The sequence below is a fragment of the Neophocaena asiaeorientalis genome, unplaced genomic scaffold (assembly GCF_003031525.2).
Source record: "Neophocaena asiaeorientalis asiaeorientalis breed wild unplaced genomic scaffold, Neophocaena_asiaeorientalis_V1.1 scaffold197, whole genome shotgun sequence".
Classification (NCBI taxonomy): domain Eukaryota; kingdom Metazoa; phylum Chordata; class Mammalia; order Artiodactyla; family Phocoenidae; genus Neophocaena; species Neophocaena asiaeorientalis.
Genome location: NW_020174703.1, coordinates 6,798,560 through 6,819,379, shown reverse-complemented (window position 1 = coordinate 6,819,379; position 20,820 = coordinate 6,798,560). Strand labels below are relative to the sequence as shown.

The window sequence follows — 20,820 nt, the reverse complement described above, 5'->3', positions numbered from 1 at the left end:
AGCTACAGTAATTATCAGAATAGCTTTCCTACACAGTTGCTTGCACACAGAATGTTACACAAGTTTTCAAACCTAATTTAATTTGCAAAAAATAATCTCCAGGGACTGCCCTGGTGGTGCAGTGGTTAAGGATCCACCTGCCAATTCAGGGGACACAGGTTCGATCTCTGGTCCAGGAAGATCCCACATGCTTCAGAGCAACTAAGCCCATGAGCCACAACTACTGAGGCCCACATGCTCTAGGTCCCATGTGCCGCAACTATTGAGCCCACGTGCTGCATCTACTGAAGCCCAAGCGCCTAGAGCCCATGCTCCGCAACAAGAAAAGCCACCACAATAAGCCCTCGCATGGCAACAGAGTAGCCCCCGCTCTCCGCAGCTAGAGAAAGCCTGAACGCAGCAACAAAGACCCAACTCAGCCAAAAATAAAATAAAATTTTAAAATAATAATAATCTCTAAAGGAGTCTAAGTATATCTTTAGATGTTCTCTTTGTCCTTCAGGATATATTTTCTATTTTAAAATAATGTAGCATGCGCCAACTTTAAAAACATGTTACTGTAAAAATCTTAGAAAATACAGGCAAGCAAAAAAGTAAAAATAATAATCTTCCATAATTCCCCTACGCAGAGATAGTCACTGTTAACATGTTGTGTTTCCTTTTAATCTATTTTTATCTATGGGACGATATCTAGATTCCCTGCCTCCCGTATTTTTTTTTTAACAAAAATGGATGTATACTGCACATAGATTTGAGACTGCTATTTTCAGGTAATATGTTTGTTAATTTCCCTGTGACCTATTTTTGGTTAGCTCATGCACTTTTAAGAAATTTACCTTTTCTTCCTTTCCAGTTAAGAGAGGATATTATCGAACAGAAATATATAAAGTATATTACTACACTGAGGAATTCAAGTATATGTGTTAACTTTTTCTCTTCTGAAATTGTACTTTCAAAACTTTGAAATCACTAAGATTTTCACATTTAACTACAACACAGTCTATAATACAGAAGGAATATTAATAATCTCTTTAAGCTAAAATACAAATTCCCTTGGGATGGACATATACACACTACTGTTCTTGCCTCAGCACAAAAGAATTCAGAGATGAAGTGATAGGTAAGAAATGGATTTATTTAGAAAGAAACACACTCCACAGACAGTGTGGACCATCTCAGAAGGTGAATGAGCCTCCAAATATGCTCTGGTTAGTTTTTATGGGCTGGGTAATTTCATAGGCTAATGAGTGGGAGGATTATTCCAATTATTTCGGGGAAGGGGTGGGAATTTCCAGGAATTGGGCCACCGCCCACTTTTTGACCTTTTATGGTTGGCCTCAGAACTGTCATGGCGCCGGTGGGTGTGTCATTTAGCATGCTAATGTATTACAATGAGCATATAATGAGGCTCAAGGTCTACTGGAAGTCAAATCTTCTGCCATCTTGGACCCAGTTGGTTCTAACCAGTCTTTGTCATGTCCTATGGCTGTATCATTGTTTTAAAGGTTATGCCCTACCCCCTTCCCTCCTGTTTCACTACTACATATAAAATAGATAACCAATAATGACCTACTGTATAGCACAGGGAACTCTATTCTGTAATGACCTATATGGGAAAAGAATCTAAAAAAGAATGGATATATGTATATGTACAAGTGATTCACTTTGTTGTACACCTGAAACTAATACAACATTATAAATCAACTATACTCCAATAACATTTTTAAAAAATAAAATATAAATTTCCTTCCATGAAATAATAAACTCAAATGAAATAATCAACTCAAACGTCTACTTTACATAGATATTCTCTAGCAAATGTTGGCAAACTACAGACTATGGGCTGAATCCAGCCTGGTGCCTAATTTTGTACAGCCTACAGCTAATATGGTTTTTACATTTTAAGTGACTGGGGAAAAAATAATAGTAATATTTTATGACACAAAATTATATGAAATTCATATTTCAGTGTCCATAAATAAAATTTCATTGGAATACAGTCATATTTATTTACCTATTGTCTAGAGCTGCTTTTACACTACAATAACGGGGTCCTCATGACTGAGACCATATGCAGCATTCTTAGCTCTTATTAGTGCTGCTACACACTACAAATCACAGTAACACTTTTTCTTTTTTTTTTTTTTTTTTTTTGCGGTACGCGGGCCTCTCACTGCTGTGGCCTCTCCCGCTACGGAGCACAGGCTCCGGACGCGCAGGCTCAGCGGCCATGGCTCACGGGCCCAGCTGCTCCGTGGCATGGGGGATCCTCCCGGACCGGGCTCCCGGACCGGGGCACGACAGGGCACCGGGGCACAAGTCCCCTGCATCGACAGGCGGACTCTCAACCACTGCGCCACCAGGAAAGCCCACAGTAACACATTTTTACTTGACAGCATTTCATGTGCCGTGTGTATCGCCATACTGTGACATTTTATTATTAGTTTTATGACCAGCATATACTTATCATGTCAAAACAAAAAAAAAAGAAAATGGTAAGCTTAAAATATTCCATCTTTAAGATACTGTGACCTGCAGATTATTTTGTTAACAAATTAGATGGCAAAGCATTATGTTTATTATGCAATGAACCTATATGCTAAAAGAATACAATATATGTCGACATTACCAGACTGAGCAGTCATTACAATATTCAAATCGCAGAAAACAGAAAAGTTAGAAAAATTAAATAGAATATCTCATCATAGTAAAATTTCTTCACCAAAAAAAAAAGAGAGAGAGAGAGAAAGAGAGAAAGAAAATTAGGCTGCAACCAAAGTAATTTCCAAGTGGCTCATTTGTTAGGCAAGCAAGGAAAGTCATTTACTTATGGTGTGTTAATTAGATGATGTTTGACTGCAGCAGCTGAAGAAATGTATCCAGAAAAAATAAACTTGTTTAAGATCATTAGCCTTTAGGTAAGAACAGCTGCTTCAAGTGTTGAGAACACTGGGAACATCAATAGTCAATTTAAATTATTTAGTGAAGCCTAATTATTTTGAATCGTTTTCCTTGGCTCTTAATGAGTTGACAGGTGTTATTGAAACTGCTCCTTTGTTCTGTTTATTCAAGGAGTCAACTTTTCAAGTGACTTTAGAATTAGCCTTTATGAATAGGGTGCATTGAACAGGTGAGAATATTTTTAAAGAAGTTGAGAAAACACTAATTCAATACACCTAAGTGGAATCTTCTGTTTAAAAAAGTAGAAAAAGCCTTAGTTTGACAGATTTACAACACTTGTGAAAATGTAAGGTGTAAAGCCTATGGTTATAACATCATTGTATTATTAATTAGCAGATTCTTTGTGGAAAACATTTGAATCCACCACGTGTTGAGCCAGTGATGTCAACAATAAACTTCATTTGTTCTTATGGGTTTACCATCATCAGCCCATGAATTTTTGTCAGAAATAGCAGCTGAATATCCTGACTTGCCCTACCACACAGTGTTTGATGACTTACCAGTGGTATCATTTTATTATTATTATTAATTTTTTTTAGCTCAGGGCCAAGATTGAAATTTTTTCAAATGAAAAGAACCTCCCTTAACCACTATTATGGAACACTTATTGAATGGCTTTAGGATTCGTTTTTTGCTAATTTTGATCATGTGATGATGCTTCTTAACAAACTCAAGCTAAGGACAATGCAGCACTTACATGCAAAACTTATTCTGTGGTAAAGTCATTTCAATAATCACTAACGTTAGTTGATTCATAAGTTAAAAAGGAAGCTGTCCATTCTCAAACAAATTTGCAGTGGTTATATTTTTCGAGCTCAAATTACAGTTTTAGTAGTGTTGTTGAGACCTCAATGCAAATGCAAAGAAAATTTCCATGTTTCAAGACCAATTTAACTGTGCATTTTGGAGCTTTCACTTAACTTTCAATTGGAAATAATTAATCTGACATGCTAAAAGGAAAATATCAAGAAAAGTCTAATTCTATAATTGCCTTCCAAGAGATTAATATGTTCAATTTAAATCATATGTCCTTGGATTGATGGTAGTATTTGTCAGGGTGAAAAGACATTTTTCAAAGACAAAAGTTGTAAAATCTCATTAGAGATCAGGATTAACAGATTAATACTTGCAATTGATTTTGATGATAGGGAAATGTTAAGAGAAATGTTATCCTCCCCCTCCCCAAAAAGAATTTCATTCTTTAGTAGATCTGTTTTACAAAAACGTACTCAATATTATTATATTTTAAATTTTGTCAATGGATATATTGTGGAAATTGGTTTTCTCTCTTGTTATAGAAATACTTATATAAATATTCTCAATTTTGCCTCTTAGCCCATGAAGCCTAAAACACTTAATATTTCCAAACCTCTGTTCTGGAGGAAATAAAATCTGAGGAGGAAATTAGCCAGTGAAAGGGAGGAAAGATTCCAGCCAAAGAAGACAGCTTGGGCACATGCGTGAGAACCAATAGAGTATGTGAACAGTACTAAGCAGTTATTGCATTCTGAATCATAATAAATACCATGCTTCGTTCCTCTTGCATTTTTGAGCCAATCGGTAATACCAGTTTCTTCCAGAAGATGGCTCCCTTCATTTAGCCAAAATTTTATTATGAAACATTTCCAACATACAGAAAATTTGAAAGAACTTTACAGGGAACACTCATAAACCCACCACTTTGATTCTCTTATCAACATTTTATTATACTTATTTTATCACATATATATCCATCTATCCCTCCCCTCCATCCATCTCGTCTTTTGATGTATCTCCCTATATACTTCAACAAGTATTTCATTAACTAGTGTTCAATATTTATTTAGTTTCCTGTTTTTTTAAATAATATTTACGGTAATTCCCTGGCGGTCCAATTATTAGGATTCCGAGCTTCACTTCAGGGGGCACAGGTTCAGTCCCTGGTCGGGAACTAAGATGGTGCATGCCGCGTGGTACAGCCAAAAAAAAAAAAAAAAAAAGATATAAACTAAAATTTACATGAATACTCACATCTTAAATGAACATTCACTGAGTTTTGACCAACTGTGTTTAATTAACCCAAAATCCATAAAGACATAGAACATTACCATTAAAACAGAAAGTTCTCTCATACCCTTTCCCATTCAATAATTCCTCTCCCACACAGAAGCAACCACTGTTCTGATATTTTTTTCCATCATAGGTTAGATTTGTATGGTGTAGAACTTGATACACACAGAATCATACAATATGTACTTTTTTTTTTTGGTAAGGCTTCTTTCATTTAGCATAAGGTTTTGGGGACTCATGTTGATGAGTAAGTCAGTAGTTTATTCCATTTTATTTGAGTAGTAGTCCATTATATGAATATATATTATAGTTTGTCTATATATTCACATTTGATACAGCACCGAGAGTGTTTCTTGTATGTATTATGAATAAAGATGATATAAACATTCTTGTATAAAGTAGGTTTTTGTTTGTTTTTAAAATTTTTTAAATTACAAAATAATACAGGTGGTACTTATTCCTCCTATTTTCAGGATTGAATTGCGGGGCTTAAATCTTTCAATCCCTAAACACTTTATAATTGTTTGAAACTTTTTATCATGGAAAAGTAATTAAAAGAGTACGTAACAGGACTTCCCTGGTGGCACAGTAGTTAAGAATCCTGGCTCACCTGGCAATGCAAGGAACATGGGTTTGATCCCTGATCTGGGAGGATCCCACATGCCGCGGAGCAACTAAGCCCATGCACCACAACTACTGAGCCTGCACTCTAGAGCCTGTGAGCCACAACAACTGAGCCCGCATGCTGCAGCTACCAAAGCCCACGTGCATAGAGCCCGTGCTCCACAAAGAGAAGCCACCATGATGAGAAGCCCGGGCACCGCAATGAAGACCCAATGCAGCCAAAAATAAAGGATAATAATAATAATAATTTTTTTAATTAAAAAAAAGAGTACATAACTATATAGAGACTATTGTGATGAACTCTCCTACACAACACCCAGCTTCAACTATTATCCACTTCTGGCCAATCATTTTTTTCATCCATGCCCTTACCCACTAGTCCCTCCCTCAGAATTTTTTTTTTTTTTTTTTGGCTTAGCTGCTCCGCGGCATGTGGGATCTTCCCAGACCACGGCTCGAACCCGTGTCCCCTGCATTGGCAGGCAGATTCTTAACCACTGCGCCACCAGGGAAGCCCCCCTCAGATTATTTTAAGGCAAATCCCAGCCATCCTGCTATTTCATCTGTAAATATTTAGTATGTATCTCTAAATATCAATATAAGAACTCTTTTTTTTATTAAACACACAGTACAGTTACAATAGGTAAAGAATTGACAGTACATCTTAATATCAAAAATCCAGTCAGTATTCAAATTACCCCTATGGTCTATCCAGCTTGGTTGTTCAAATCAGGCCTCCGTTAAAATCCATATGTTGCAATTAGTTGAGGAGGCTCTTAAATTTTTTTTAATCTATAGGCAGAGCCAGCTTCAAGTTGTGCAACCTATGCAGTCACACAGGGTCCCTTGCTCAGGGGTATCCCATGCTTGGAGTTTAATGCTCTGCAGTCGCTGTCTTGAAAGTCTTAATAATTGTATCCTTGCACTTGTGTTTTTTAAGTGAAGTATAATGGGACGATAGAGCATGTGCCTGGGGCTTGCCACCTCAGCTCCCTTGTGGGCCCACTCCTTGCAGCCTCCTCTCTTTCTAGGGATGGGTTCCAGAGGGCCGCTGGTTCTACAGTCCCTTGACTCACTCCTTCCCCTCCCCCTCAGCTCTCTCCAAAGCAGGCAGCACCATCATGCATTATGCCAGTTTGACATCTACCCAGGAGGATGGTGGAAGGAGATGGCTGGCTGAACTTCCCTGCAGCACTGAGGCAGTTTGTTGGTCCGGTGCCTCTAAGGAGGGGGACCTGAGAGCAGGTAGGCCTGGAATGTTCATGCACAATGTCAAGTCACAGGGCAGGACCCTGGGCACCTATGAGGGGCTGCATTGGCCCAGCGAATGTCCTTGCCTGAGAGAGCATGAAGTAAAATAGCAATTGAAAAAATATCATGAAAGGTCGAGAGATAGATTGCAGAAGAAAGGAAATAGCTTATTTTAGTACTTTAAGGACATCTTTTTCCTGCTTTTTGACAAAGGGACCCCATACTTTCATTTCACACTGGACCCTGCAAATTATTTATATAGCTGGTTCTGTTCATTCGTTCTTCTCTCTCTCTCTCTCTCTTTCTCTCTCTCAATTTTACATGATGTTGAAGAAATTAAGTCATCCTGTAGATGCCAGTTGCAAGCATGTGGAATCATTTCACATGTTCCTCTGTCCCCTATAATTTATATAATGGGTAGATATGAAAACTTGATTAATGCTTCGTAATTTTAAAGAAAGATTCATAATTGTTCACTGAGTTATTTATTTATTTATTTTGCGGTACGTGGGCCTCTCACTGTTGTGGCCTCTCCTGTTGCAGAGCACAGCCCCCGGACACACAGGCTCAGCGGCCATGGCTCACGGGCCCAGCCGCTCCGCGGCATGTGGGATCTTCCCGGACTGGGGCACAAACCCGTGTCCCCTGCATCGGCAGGTGGACTCTCAACCACTGAGCCACCAGGGAAGCCCCACTGAGTAATTTTTAAACCTAGTTATTTTCTAATCTAGTTACTAGGCATTCCTTTCAAAGCCTTCCCTGAGGCCAATGCCTGAGAGTCTTGGGATTGACCAGCCTACTGGGAACTCTGATGATGGATTCTAAAAAGGCAGGATCCCTCCCACAGCTGAGGAGAGAATGCTATTGGAAGAAAACACTAAGATTGGTGCCTAAGTCATTCCGAAGGCATTCGTGTTTACACATTCCTGTTGTTGTCTTATTTTAACTTTTTCTGCCTCTTAACGCTGTCAAAAATCTTCCATAGGCTTCTGTGAGATGACTGTCATGGATATCTATTTCCTTTGACCTCATCTGCTCAGCCTCCTTCAGTAGATTCTTTCTCCATTTCTCCTATCCCGTAAATATTAGTATTTCCTGATTCCTTTGGCTGACTCACTCTAGTCACTCTTTCTAGGGGTGGCAGACCCAGAGATGCCCTATCCAGATCCCTCTTCAAGCAAGAGCTTGAAGACATCATAGTTAGCAATGTCCTCCAGCTGTCAGCAGAGTCTGGCTCAGCTGCTGAGCACCACCTCACTTAGGTCATGAACTCCCTGGGTCAACCCACATCTGCTGACTAAGCAAGGTGGGGGTATAAAGAGAATTGATCATTTGACTCAAAAAGGGATACTCTGACAGGCAATAATTGTTCCAGAGCTCCTGGCAGGATTGACTGGGGTTTAGTTGGGCCAGTAATGCATTTGCCTTCTTCTGCCTAACATTGCTTCCTCCTTCCTTTCATAGGACCTGGTCCCTAATAAATACCTTTTACTCTAAACATAGTCTCAGTAAGTGCTTCCAGAGAAGACAGCCTGTGACAGTAGGTGATGCTATCCCACATATTCTACTATCACCTATAGATCCATTACTCCTAAAATACATTCTATTCCAAACACTCCTCTAAACTTGTTTATCTTCCCACTACACAATTCCACCTTCACATCCTACGGGCATCGTGAACGTGGTCTTTCCCAAACTGACCCTTTCCTCACAAACACGCTCCTTCCTCTTATCTGTCTTCTTTTGACAAATGATACCGCTATTCACTAAGTCTCCATCTTCAAATTTTCCTTACTTCCTGCATTACCTATTGCTATCTTAACAAATTATTCCTAAAACAAAGTAGTTTAAAACAACAAACATTTATGATCTCACCGTTTTTATGGGTTAGGAATTCAAGAGGGTTTATCTGGGCGGAAACTGGAAGAGCAAGAAACATGTTCTACCCCAGAGCCTCTGGAGGGAGCACAGATCGCTTGACTTCAGCCTAGTGATACTGATTTCAGACTTCCAGCCTCCAGACCCATAAGAGAATACATTTGTCATGTTTTAAGCCATGAAGTTTGTGGTTATTTGTTACAGCAACCACAGGAAACTAATACAGCAGGAGACTATGTATAAAAGGTGAAGAAACAGTGAAGAGAATGCTCTGTTCTCAGGAAGTATATAGACGCCCAGAAAAGCACCAATTTTGGAGTGAAGCTGTCTTTTGCCTATGAAAGAGAAAGGATAAAGTCTGCAAAAATTTATGGATGGTGTTGGAAACTGTGCTTTATGACACTATATAAAATGCTTTTAGGGGTTTCTGTATAATTTCTTCTTATTATAAGAGTGCTTGAACACAATGTAAGGTGTGATACATACAAAGTGTTATAAAGAACCCTGAAATGCCAGCTCCAGGAAAGAGTAAAAGAGCTAAAATCCGTAAGACCGAGTTTCCTGCTTTTCCTCCACAGAGCTAGTCAGACCAAAAATAATTTCGAGGACCGACAGAACAAAATCTTCTTAAAATGCTTGGGAAGGGACTATAAATTCTGGGGTTCTGTGAAGTAAACAGATCCAAAATCCTGCAGGTAGATCTTGGCTCCACCCTCTACTCACATCCAGCTCTGCCTTGTGGAGCTTGTAGAAGCCAGGACTATTCCAGAAAGATTTTTTTTTAAGTGAGCAAACTATTTTATCACCAGTAATTTAAAACAAAGAAAGTTAGATGGATGTCAGAGTCAAGTTCAAAAACCATGGAAGCTGAGGTATCCATCTGCCTGTAGTCTATTTAGACAAAGTCTTCTAAGTATACCAGACACTCTCAACAGCTGGTCAGAGTTGGTCAGGCTGTCAAATTCCTTCCCTTTGCTTTTTTGGTTTTTCAACTCCATTCATATCTCTGTTCATTCATTCTTGAGATTGTTTCCAACATATGTGCAGCTTTCTTAATATCAGTCAGCCACCTTGTTGGACTTTTTAAATCTCTTCAACCACCTACTTGCAGAACTTTTTAGGGTGAGTTGCTTATATAGAGAGTGTCCAGAAGAGGGAAATTTCCTACTCTACCCATTTTGAGTTCTTGCGGCTGGACTAATAATAAAATCAACACACAACAGATGAACAGGAGAAAAAGAAAATTAAACAAATTTAATTCATGTGCACAGAGGTCTCACAGAAATAAGTCCTAAGTAAGAAGTTGCAAAAGCAGGCAGCTTTTATATTTTTTAGACAAAGGAACAATAATTAGTAAGGAATTTAAGCAAAGTTTGGGCTTTGGGTAGTAAATTAGTAAAGAAGTATCAAAGTTTGTTTATACAAGCTTCTGTGCCTTGAATTCCCTATCTCTGGTAATAATGATGTCTTCCTATCTTCTGGTACAGTACAGCGAGAGAGTGTGAGAGATTTATTTCCTGCTTCCAAGGGGACACAGAGGAGGGTCTAAGTATCCTTCTTGCACCTACCGGTTCTTAAGTAACCTGAATGCAAAATATCCACTATGCCATTGAGGCATACTTTGGAGCAGCCTGCCAATGGGCTCCAACAACAGCATAAACCGATCATTAGATTTGTTTCCTAGTCAAGTACTCCAGCCTCGCACACAATTCAAGGATTCTCTTTTGCCACTCCCCATTATTTGCTGAAGTACCGAGCATTACAGAAGGGTTCAAGCGATCCAGGCATCGGCCTTCCCGGCGGGCCCGGGCAGGGCTGCCTTTTCCAGAGAAGGGCTTTACCGTTTCCTGAGCAACCACCGTCCGCTACCCCCACACCCCCGCCACTAGGTAGCAGCCGGCAGCCTGGCAATCGACCGCCACCGGCAGTCGTCATTTTGCAATGCTTCGGCGCTTACTTAATAGAGATTTTGTAAACTAAATGAATTAATGTATGCAAATGATTTAGCACGAGTCCTGGCACACAGAAAGAGAACACTCAACGAACGTTAATTATAATTAATGCAAAACGCCATCAAGCACAATTCCATTTGCACGGCCTCAGAGACAGTTCAGATGTCCTTATTTTTTTGCAAATGTGGAAACTATTACAATTTAATTTTGTTAGTTAAGGAAATGGGCCAGCACAGAAGGCAAAATATTATTTTAGGTTTTACCTAAGCGGTATTCATCTATACATCACTAAACTATAAGAGGGAGGGGAGAGAGGAGCCTCTTCTCTTTACCTCACGTTCCCTGCAGTAGGACGAAGCTCTGAGACGACAAAATGACTCAGAAAGCAACTGCCAGCCTGTCCCTCCCTCCCCGCCTGTAGAGCCTTAACGGCCTCTAGCGCAGTTACTCCAGGGGCGGACAGCCACCGGGGAACTCTAGACGTGTCGCCCCGGCGAGGTGACGTCATCACCGAACGCCGGGGTTAGGGAAGAGAACTGTGGGAGGAGATTGTTTTCCCACGACCTTATAAGGGCTTTTCCCATGATCCTTTCCTTCTTTTCGCCATCTTTTCTTCTCGCCGGCGCTAGCAGCAATGAAGTAAGCAGGAACCTTATATCCCAATCCTCTTGCATCTTCGGGCAAAGGGCCTCTCCGGCATCCCAGGCATGGCTTCTCCTTTCCGAAGATATCCCCCACCCCACCTAATGTGCTTTTGCTTTTCGTTACAGGGTCGAGCTATGCAGTTTCAGCGGGTACAAGATCTACCCAGGACACGGGAGGCGCTACGCCAGGACCGACGGGAAGGTGAAAGGCCGCGTGGGCTAAACGCACTTTTGCTGCTAAGGAAAGACCGGTCTCATTCAGTCTAGGCGGGATCCTTCACCACATCACCCTTGGTCCCTGAAAAGCTTGTTCCGGGGACCGTGTGTGCAATGATTGTTAGGATCAGAAGCCTCTAAGTGAATCGGTCTTGAGCTTTGATCGAATGTAAATCAGGTCGGAAGTTAGGAGCTTGTGTAACATTAATGTTCCAGTGTAAGGGCAGTGGGCCACCGGGGTATTTGGCTATTTTATGGGCACCAAGTCCTTTTGGAATCTCGGGAGGGACAGGAGTTAGATGCCTTCCAGAATTTGACACCCAACTCTCCTCTGCGTTATGAACTTAGGTTTGTCTACTCGAGAAAAGACAGGGCGAAACGCAGAGACAGTTTCCTGCCAGTTCAGTGATACAAGCCTTTTGGTCTGTATGGGCCTCAGTTTTGTAAAATGAGAGGATAGAATTAGAATATTAATTCACTAGTAATTTCAAGCTCAAGACTCCTACTTTGAACTTGTCACGACAGGTTTTCCAATTTCTTAATGCAAAATTTGATTGTCCCCTGCATCGGCAGGTGGACTCTCAACCACTGAGCCACCAGGGAAGCCCCACTGAGTAATTTTTAAACCTAGTTATTTTCTAATCTAGTTACTAGGCATTCCTTTCAAAGCCTTCCCTGAGGCCAATGCCTGAGAGTCTTGGGATTGACCAGCCTACTGGGAACTCTGATGATGGATTCTAAAAAGGCAGGATCCCTCCCACAGCTGAGGAGAGAATGCTATTGGAAGAAAACACTAAGATTGGTGCCTAAGTCATTCCGAAGGCATTCGTGTTTACACATTCCTGTTGTTGTCTTATTTTAACTTTTTCTGCCTCTTAACGCTGTCAAAAATCTTCCATAGGCTTCTGTGAGATGACTGTCATGGATATCTATTTCCTTTGACCTCATCTGCTCAGCCTCCTTCAGTAGATTCTTTCTCCATTTCTCCTATCCCGTAAATATTAGTATTTCCTGATTCCTTTGGCTGACTCACTCTAGTCACTCTTTCTAGGGGTGGCAGACCCAGAGATGCCCTATCCAGATCCCTCTTCAAGCAAGAGCTTGAAGACATCATAGTTAGCAATGTCCTCCAGCTGTCAGCAGAGTCTGGCTCAGCTGCTGAGCACCACCTCACTTAGGTCATGAACTCCCTGGGTCAACCCACATCTGCTGACTAAGCAAGGTGGGGGTATAAAGAGAATTGATCATTTGACTCAAAAAGGGATACTCTGACAGGCAATAATTGTTCCAGAGCTCCTGGCAGGATTGACTGGGGTTTAGTTGGGCCAGTAATGCATTTGCCTTCTTCTGCCTAACATTGCTTCCTCCTTCCTTTCATAGGACCTGGTCCCTAATAAATACCTTTTACTCTAAACATAGTCTCAGTAAGTGCTTCCAGAGAAGACAGCCTGTGACAGTAGGTGATGCTATCCCACATATTCTACTATCACCTATAGATCCATTACTCCTAAAATACATTCTATTCCAAACACTCCTCTAAACTTGTTTATCTTCCCACTACACAATTCCACCTTCACATCCTACGGGCATCGTGAACGTGGTCTTTCCCAAACTGACCCTTTCCTCACAAACACGCTCCTTCCTCTTATCTGTCTTCTTTTGACAAATGATACCGCTATTCACTAAGTCTCCATCTTCAAATTTTCCTTACTTCCTGCATTACCTATTGCTATCTTAACAAATTATTCCTAAAACAAAGTAGTTTAAAACAACAAACATTTATGATCTCACCGTTTTTATGGGTTAGGAATTCAAGAGGGTTTATCTGGGCGGAAACTGGAAGAGCAAGAAACATGTTCTACCCCAGAGCCTCTGGAGGGAGCACAGATCGCTTGACTTCAGCCTAGTGATACTGATTTCAGACTTCCAGCCTCCAGACCCATAAGAGAATACATTTGTCATGTTTTAAGCCATGAAGTTTGTGGTTATTTGTTACAGCAACCACAGGAAACTAATACAGCAGGAGACTATGTATAAAAGGTGAAGAAACAGTGAAGAGAATGCTCTGTTCTCAGGAAGTATATAGACGCCCAGAAAAGCACCAATTTTGGAGTGAAGCTGTCTTTTGCCTATGAAAGAGAAAGGATAAAGTCTGCAAAAATTTATGGATGGTGTTGGAAACTGTGCTTTATGACACTATATAAAATGCTTTTAGGGGTTTCTGTATAATTTCTTCTTATTATAAGAGTGCTTGAACACAATGTAAGGTGTGATACATACAAAGTGTTATAAAGAACCCTGAAATGCCAGCTCCAGGAAAGAGTAAAAGAGCTAAAATCCGTAAGACCGAGTTTCCTGCTTTTCCTCCACAGAGCTAGTCAGACCAAAAATAATTTCGAGGACCGACAGAACAAAATCTTCTTAAAATGCTTGGGAAGGGACTATAAATTCTGGGGTTCTGTGAAGTAAACAGATCCAAAATCCTGCAGGTAGATCTTGGCTCCACCCTCTACTCACATCCAGCTCTGCCTTGTGGAGCTTGTAGAAGCCAGGACTATTCCAGAAAGATTTTTTTTTAAGTGAGCAAACTATTTTATCACCAGTAATTTAAAACAAAGAAAGTTAGATGGATGTCAGAGTCAAGTTCAAAAACCATGGAAGCTGAGGTATCCATCTGCCTGTAGTCTATTTAGACAAAGTCTTCTAAGTATACCAGACACTCTCAACAGCTGGTCAGAGTTGGTCAGGCTGTCAAATTCCTTCCCTTTGCTTTTTTGGTTTTTCAACTCCATTCATATCTCTGTTCATTCATTCTTGAGATTGTTTCCAACATATGTGCAGCTTTCTTAATATCAGTCAGCCACCTTGTTGGACTTTTTAAATCTCTTCAACCACCTACTTGCAGAACTTTTTAGGGTGAGTTGCTTATATAGAGAGTGTCCAGAAGAGGGAAATTTCCTACTCTACCCATTTTGAGTTCTTGCGGCTGGACTAATAATAAAATCAACACACAACAGATGAACAGGAGAAAAAGAAAATTAAACAAATTTAATTCATGTGCACAGAGGTCTCACAGAAATAAGTCCTAAGTAAGAAGTTGCAAAAGCAGGCAGCTTTTATATTTTTTAGACAAAGGAACAATAATTAGTAAGGAATTTAAGCAAAGTTTGGGCTTTGGGTAGTAAATTAGTAAAGAAGTATCAAAGTTTGTTTATACAAGCTTCTGTGCCTTGAATTCCCTATCTCTGGTAATAATGATGTCTTCCTATCTTCTGGTACAGTACAGCGAGAGAGTGTGAGAGATTTATTTCCTGCTTCCAAGGGGACACAGAGGAGGGTCTAAGTATCCTTCTTGCACCTACCGGTTCTTAAGTAACCTGAATGCAAAATATCCACTATGCCATTGAGGCATACTTTGGAGCAGCCTGCCAATGGGCTCCAACAACAGCATAAACCGATCATTAGATTTGTTTCCTAGTCAAGTACTCCAGCCTCGCACACAATTCAAGGATTCTCTTTTGCCACTCCCCATTATTTGCTGAAGTACCGAGCATTACAGAAGGGTTCAAGCGATCCAGGCATCGGCCTTCCCGGCGGGCCCGGGCAGGGCTGCCTTTTCCAGAGAAGGGCTTTACCGTTTCCTGAGCAACCACCGTCCGCTACCCCCACACCCCCGCCACTAGGTAGCAGCCGGCAGCCTGGCAATCGACCGCCACCGGCAGTCGTCATTTTGCAATGCTTCGGCGCTTACTTAATAGAGATTTTGTAAACTAAATGAATTAATGTATGCAAATGATTTAGCACGAGTCCTGGCACACAGAAAGAGAACACTCAACGAACGTTAATTATAATTAATGCAAAACGCCATCAAGCACAATTCCATTTGCACGGCCTCAGAGACAGTTCAGATGTCCTTATTTTTTTGCAAATGTGGAAACTATTACAATTTAATTTTGTTAGTTAAGGAAATGGGCCAGCACAGAAGGCAAAATATTATTTTAGGTTTTACCTAAGCGGTATTCATCTATACATCACTAAACTATAAGAGGGAGGGGAGAGAGGAGCCTCTTCTCTTTACCTCACGTTCCCTGCAGTAGGACGAAGCTCTGAGACGACAAAATGACTCAGAAAGCAACTGCCAGCCTGTCCCTCCCTCCCCGCCTGTAGAGCCTTAACGGCCTCTAGCGCAGTTACTCCAGGGGCGGACAGCCACCGGGGAACTCTAGACGTGTCGCCCCGGCGAGGTGACGTCATCACCGAACGCCGGGGTTAGGGAAGAGAACTGTGGGAGGAGATTGTTTTCCCACGACCTTATAAGGGCTTTTCCCATGATCCTTTCCTTCTTTTCGCCATCTTTTCTTCTCGCCGGCGCTAGCAGCAATGAAGTAAGCAGGAACCTTATATCCCAATCCTCTTGCATCTTCGGGCAAAGGGCCTCTCCGGCATCCCAGGCATGGCTTCTCCTTTCCGAAGATATCCCCCACCCCACCTAATGTGCTTTTGCTTTTCGTTACAGGGTCGAGCTATGCAGTTTCAGCGGGTACAAGATCTACCCAGGACACGGGAGGCGCTACGCCAGGACCGACGGGAAGGTGAAAGGCCGCGTGGGCTAAACGCACTTTTGCTGCTAAGGAAAGACCGGTCTCATTCAGTCTAGGCGGGATCCTTCACCACATCACCCTTTGGGTCGAGCTATGCAGTTTCAGCGGGTACAAGATCTACCCAGGACACGGGAGGCGCTACGCCAGGACCGACGGGAAGGTGAAAGGCCGCGTGGGCTAAACGCACTTTTGCTGCTAAGGAAAGACCGGTCTCATTCAGTCTAGGCGGGATCCTTCACCACATCACCCTTGGTCCCTGAAAAGCTTGTTCCGGGGACCGTGTGTGCAATGATTGTTAGGATCAGAAGCCTCTAAGTGAATCGGTCTTGAGCTTTGATCGAATGTAAATCAGGTCGGAAGTTAGGAGCTTGTGTAACATTAATGTTCCAGTGTAAGGGCAGTGGGCCACCGGGGTATTTGGCTATTTTATGGGCACCAAGTCCTTTTGGAATCTCGGGAGGGACAGGAGTTAGATGCCTTCCAGAATTTGACACCCAACTCTCCTCTGCGTTATGAACTTAGGTTTGTCTACTCGAGAAAAGACAGGGCGAAACGCAGAGACAGTTTCCTGCCAGTTCAGTGATACAAGCCTTTTGGTCTGTATGGGCCTCAGTTTTGTAAAATGAGAGGATAGAATTAGAATATTAATTCACTAGTAATTTCAAGCTCAAGACTCCTACTTTGAACTTGTCACGACAGGTTTTCCAATTTCTTAATGCAAAATGTGAGTCGGCATTCCTTTCCAAGAGGAATCCTCGTCAGATCAACTGGACTGTCCTCTACAGAAGAAAGCACAAAAAGGGACAGTCGGTAAGTGAAATGCACTTTCATGTTGTTGAAACTCTGAGCATCATTTACTGCTTTTTAAAATTAAATGAGACAGTATGTGAAAGTACTCCTAACTGAAAAGCATCAGACAGTGAAATGAAAATGATTGATATAAAGAGTGCCTCCTTATACATCTTAGGCTCACAGTAAAAATATCAAGTTGAAATTTGAAAGCATTCCCCCTTCCAGAGTTAGGTAAATTACATTAAGCTCACTTGGGTTATAGTGCACCATTAAAGTGTTTAAGATGTTCAAGTGGGTGGCAACTAAGTAGTTCTGTGAAAACTTGGTATTGGTTATAATGCTTATAGAATTATTCCCAATGTAGGTATCATATTGTGGAGTCTTCCAGCATATTAGTTCTTAAAACTGGTTGTTTTTTGAAGTGGTCTTTTAGGTTGTTGAAACAGATTTTTGAGAAAAGGTTTGAGTGTCATGGCAAGAGAATTGGTATTCAGGAGGCTTGTGAATATTTAGTGAGTGAGCACCTCCTGGGTGAAAGACATGGCTAGGTATTACGGGAGTTCAGAGGAAGGAAAAATGCTAAACGGGGATGTGACATACCCAGTAGGGTGGCCATTATCCAAACGGGGGTGGGGGTGGGAGGAATTATAAATGTTGGTGGGGATGTGGAGAAATTGGAACCCTGTGCATTGTTGAATGAAGATGGTGCAGGCACTGTGGAAAGTGGTTTGGCAGTTTCTCAAAAAGTTAAAGAGAATTACCGTCATGATCTAGCAATTCCATTTCTAAGTCTATATACGCAAAAGAATTGTAAGTGGGGACTTAAACAGATTACTTGTACACTGATGTTCACGGTGCTGTTATTCACAATAGCCAAAAGGTGGAAACAACCAAATGTCCCATCAGTGGATGAATGGATAATTAAATGTGATAAATACATACAGTGAAATATTATTCAGCCTTAAAAAGCTGATAAGCCTAACATTATGCTAAGTGAAATAAGCCAGACACAAGAAGACAAATATTGTATGATTCCACTTTTATGGGGTACCTAGTTGTGGACAAATTCATAAAGACAAAGTAGAGGTTACCAGGCAAGACTAGGGGGGAAGGTGGAATAGGGAGCTATTATTTAATGGGTGCAGAGTTCGTTTTGAATTATGAAGAAAGTTCTGGAGATGGAAGTTGGTGTTTGCACAATATTGCAAACATTTTTAATGCCACTGAATTACACACTTAAAAATGCTTTAAAATGGTCAACTTAATGTTATATATATTTTACCACAATAAGAAAAATATTTTTTAAATGGATTTGAGGTAAGAAAAATATAAACAGGTAAATACTGGCATTTTCTACAATAAAATTTCACCTCTGTACAAAGTTTAAAGTATTGGTAAAACGAGCATTTTGGTTAACCACAAATGTGCCCTCTTTTCTCCATATGTCCTGTTTAAAAATTTTAAGATATTTTATGTATCCCTGCTTTAATAAATAGTTCATTTTATTTTTTCTTGGACTTAGAGATGCACGCAAGGTCTTTTTTCTCACAAGCACTGTAGCATAGGTTTCAGTATAGAATCTGCAGCAGATGTGTGAATTGTACTGTCTTGATTCCCAGACATTCCCTACATTTGGTGGCTTTCCTGTCTTAAATCATCTTCTAACTTGACTATTTCTCCCAGTGTCAGTACTTGGAGTAAAAACAAAATAGAGTTGAGGGTTTGATAATTTTTTTCCGAAAGCACATTCTTTATGATAAAGTCTTGTTAAGATCACTTTTAAAGTACTATTCAGTTAACTTCCTTAGAGTTTAACTTTCTGTCTTTCTAAATAAAGTAGTAAATAATGGCCAGGATTTGTAATAGATGGTTTAACCAATCCATAATCGGAAAACTTATCTGTGTATTGCAGTATTTTACATATAGATACTTTAAAATATATATATTTGTATGTATATTTCATTTCAAATAATTGCATGGATTATTTTTGGTCGATTTTTTTTTTTTTTTGCTGCACTGTGCAGCATGTGGGATCTCATTTCCCCAACCAGGGATTGAACCTGGCAGTGAAAGCCCAGAGTCATAACGACTAGGCCACTAGGGAACTCCCTGGTTGAATATTTCTGTGGTCTGAATTGTGTTTCCCCCCCAAATTCATATGTTGAAACTGAGCCTCCAAGGTGATGGTTAGGAGGTGGGACATTTGGGAGGTGATACAGCCATGAGGGCAGAGCCCTCATGAATGGAATTAGTGCCCTTATAAAAAAGGCCCGAGAGAGCTCATTTGCCCCCTTCTGACATGTGATATATTTCATTTCTTCCTGACATTCATGAAGCAAGGTTGCTAAGTGTGGTCCCCATCTTTTTGTTCTGTAGGAAGAAATTCAAAAGAAAAGAACGCGCCGTGCAGTCAAATTTCAGAGGGCCATAACTGGTGCATCTCTTGCTGATATAATGGCCAAGAGGAATCAGAAACCTGAAGTTAGGAAGGCTCAACGAGAACAAGCTATCAGGTGAGGAAGCTTTCATTATGAGCATTTCAGCTGTTGGAATGGATTTTAGGTTATGTTTGGGTTTATAGGCACAGAAATCTTAATCTCATGTTATTTTGTGTTGTGTTACTTGCATCTGTATAGGAATTGTGAAATTGTAAACACTCATGTTCAATAATACAGAAGTTTATACTATAGTCTAAATGATTTGTTGAAATTCTATATGCAATTATAAAGATACTGTACCATTTCTAACAAACGTTAAGCTGACTTGGTGGTTAATGACATTTGTTAATAAATCCTTTGGATTTATCGTACAAATAATTGCAGGTGGGGAAGCAATATGTTAATTCTACTTTTCCCAAACACTAGCCTCTTGTTAATAGACTATACCCTTAAGGAGTAAAGTGCTTTGCTTAAGTTATTTTTAACCCCACAGGGCTGCCAAGGAAGCAAAAAAGGCTAAGCAAGCATCTAAAAAGACAGCAATGGCTGCTGCAAAGGTAATTGTGGGATTATCTTGGATTTCTCATTTAAAGCAACAGAAAGATTTATTTTTAATCCAAATTGTGGTAAATGAAAGTTTCAGTTTTTTTAAGGAATTTAGTGCAAGGCTCTAATGGAAATGATGTCCATAATTGATTTCTGAGTGAGTGATTCCGGTCTCCAGAGAGGTCCCTTTGCTAAAGCCAAATGCGTGTGTTAGTGCTATATAGAAATAGAAAGGGGGAAAATAAAGGTGTTTTAAAGTTTATTTTGAAATAATTCTAGATTTTCAGTAAAATTTTCTATAATTGTACAGAATTTACCCAGCTTTTATCACTGTTAATTTCAATAACCATAGTAAAAATTTCAAACCAAAAAGTTAGCATTGGTCCTTTTTCTGTTCTTAGGATACAGTTCAGGATCCCACACTGCATCTAGTTGTGTCTCTTAACTCCTTCAATCTCATATCTTTGTCTTTCGTTTATATTTCATATAAAGGTGGACTTTATAATATTAGGAACACAGATAATTAGGAAAGCAGTCTAGGAAACAAACAGAATCTGGGCATAAGAGAGCAGTGATTGGGGGAAAAAAACCAAAACAAAACCTCACATGGAATAATGCCACATAACATTGTCTTTTTACAGGCTCCCACAAAGGCGGCACCTAAGCAAAAGATTGTGAAGCCTGTGAAAGTTTCTGCTCCCCGTGTTGGTGGAAAACGCTAAGTTGGCAGCTTGGATTTTTAAATAAAGATCTGACTATAACTAGATTGTGGTGGAATTTTTACTCCTAAATTAGGCATGTTCAGCCTACACAGTAATAGCTAAACTACACAGTTAGGAATTTAAGAGCTAGGTGGGTTTTTTTGTTT

At 40.4% G+C, this 20,820-nt stretch overlaps 1 protein-coding gene and 1 long non-coding RNA gene across 2 annotated transcripts; both read left to right on the top strand.

Annotated features, from left to right (window-relative positions):
• Positions 1-11,210: 11,210 nt before the first annotated feature.
• On the top strand, positions 11,211-12,133 carry LOC112409274 (uncharacterized). Its single transcript, XR_003005132.1, has 3 exons — positions 11,211-11,354; positions 11,486-11,561; positions 12,101-12,133. It is a non-coding gene; the product is annotated as an uncharacterized LOC112409274 (long non-coding RNA).
• Positions 12,134-15,821: 3,688 nt separating this feature from the next.
• On the top strand, positions 15,822-20,718 carry RPL24 (ribosomal protein L24). Its single transcript, XM_024759184.1, has 6 exons — positions 15,822-15,960; positions 16,092-16,167; positions 16,876-16,986; positions 19,345-19,481; positions 19,900-19,963; positions 20,594-20,718. The coding sequence occupies exons 1-6, from the start codon at positions 15,956-15,958 to the stop codon at positions 20,672-20,674; spliced, it is 474 nt and encodes a 157-aa protein (XP_024614952.1). The 5' UTR covers positions 15,822-15,955; the 3' UTR covers positions 20,675-20,718.
• Positions 20,719-20,820: the final 102 nt, after the last annotated feature.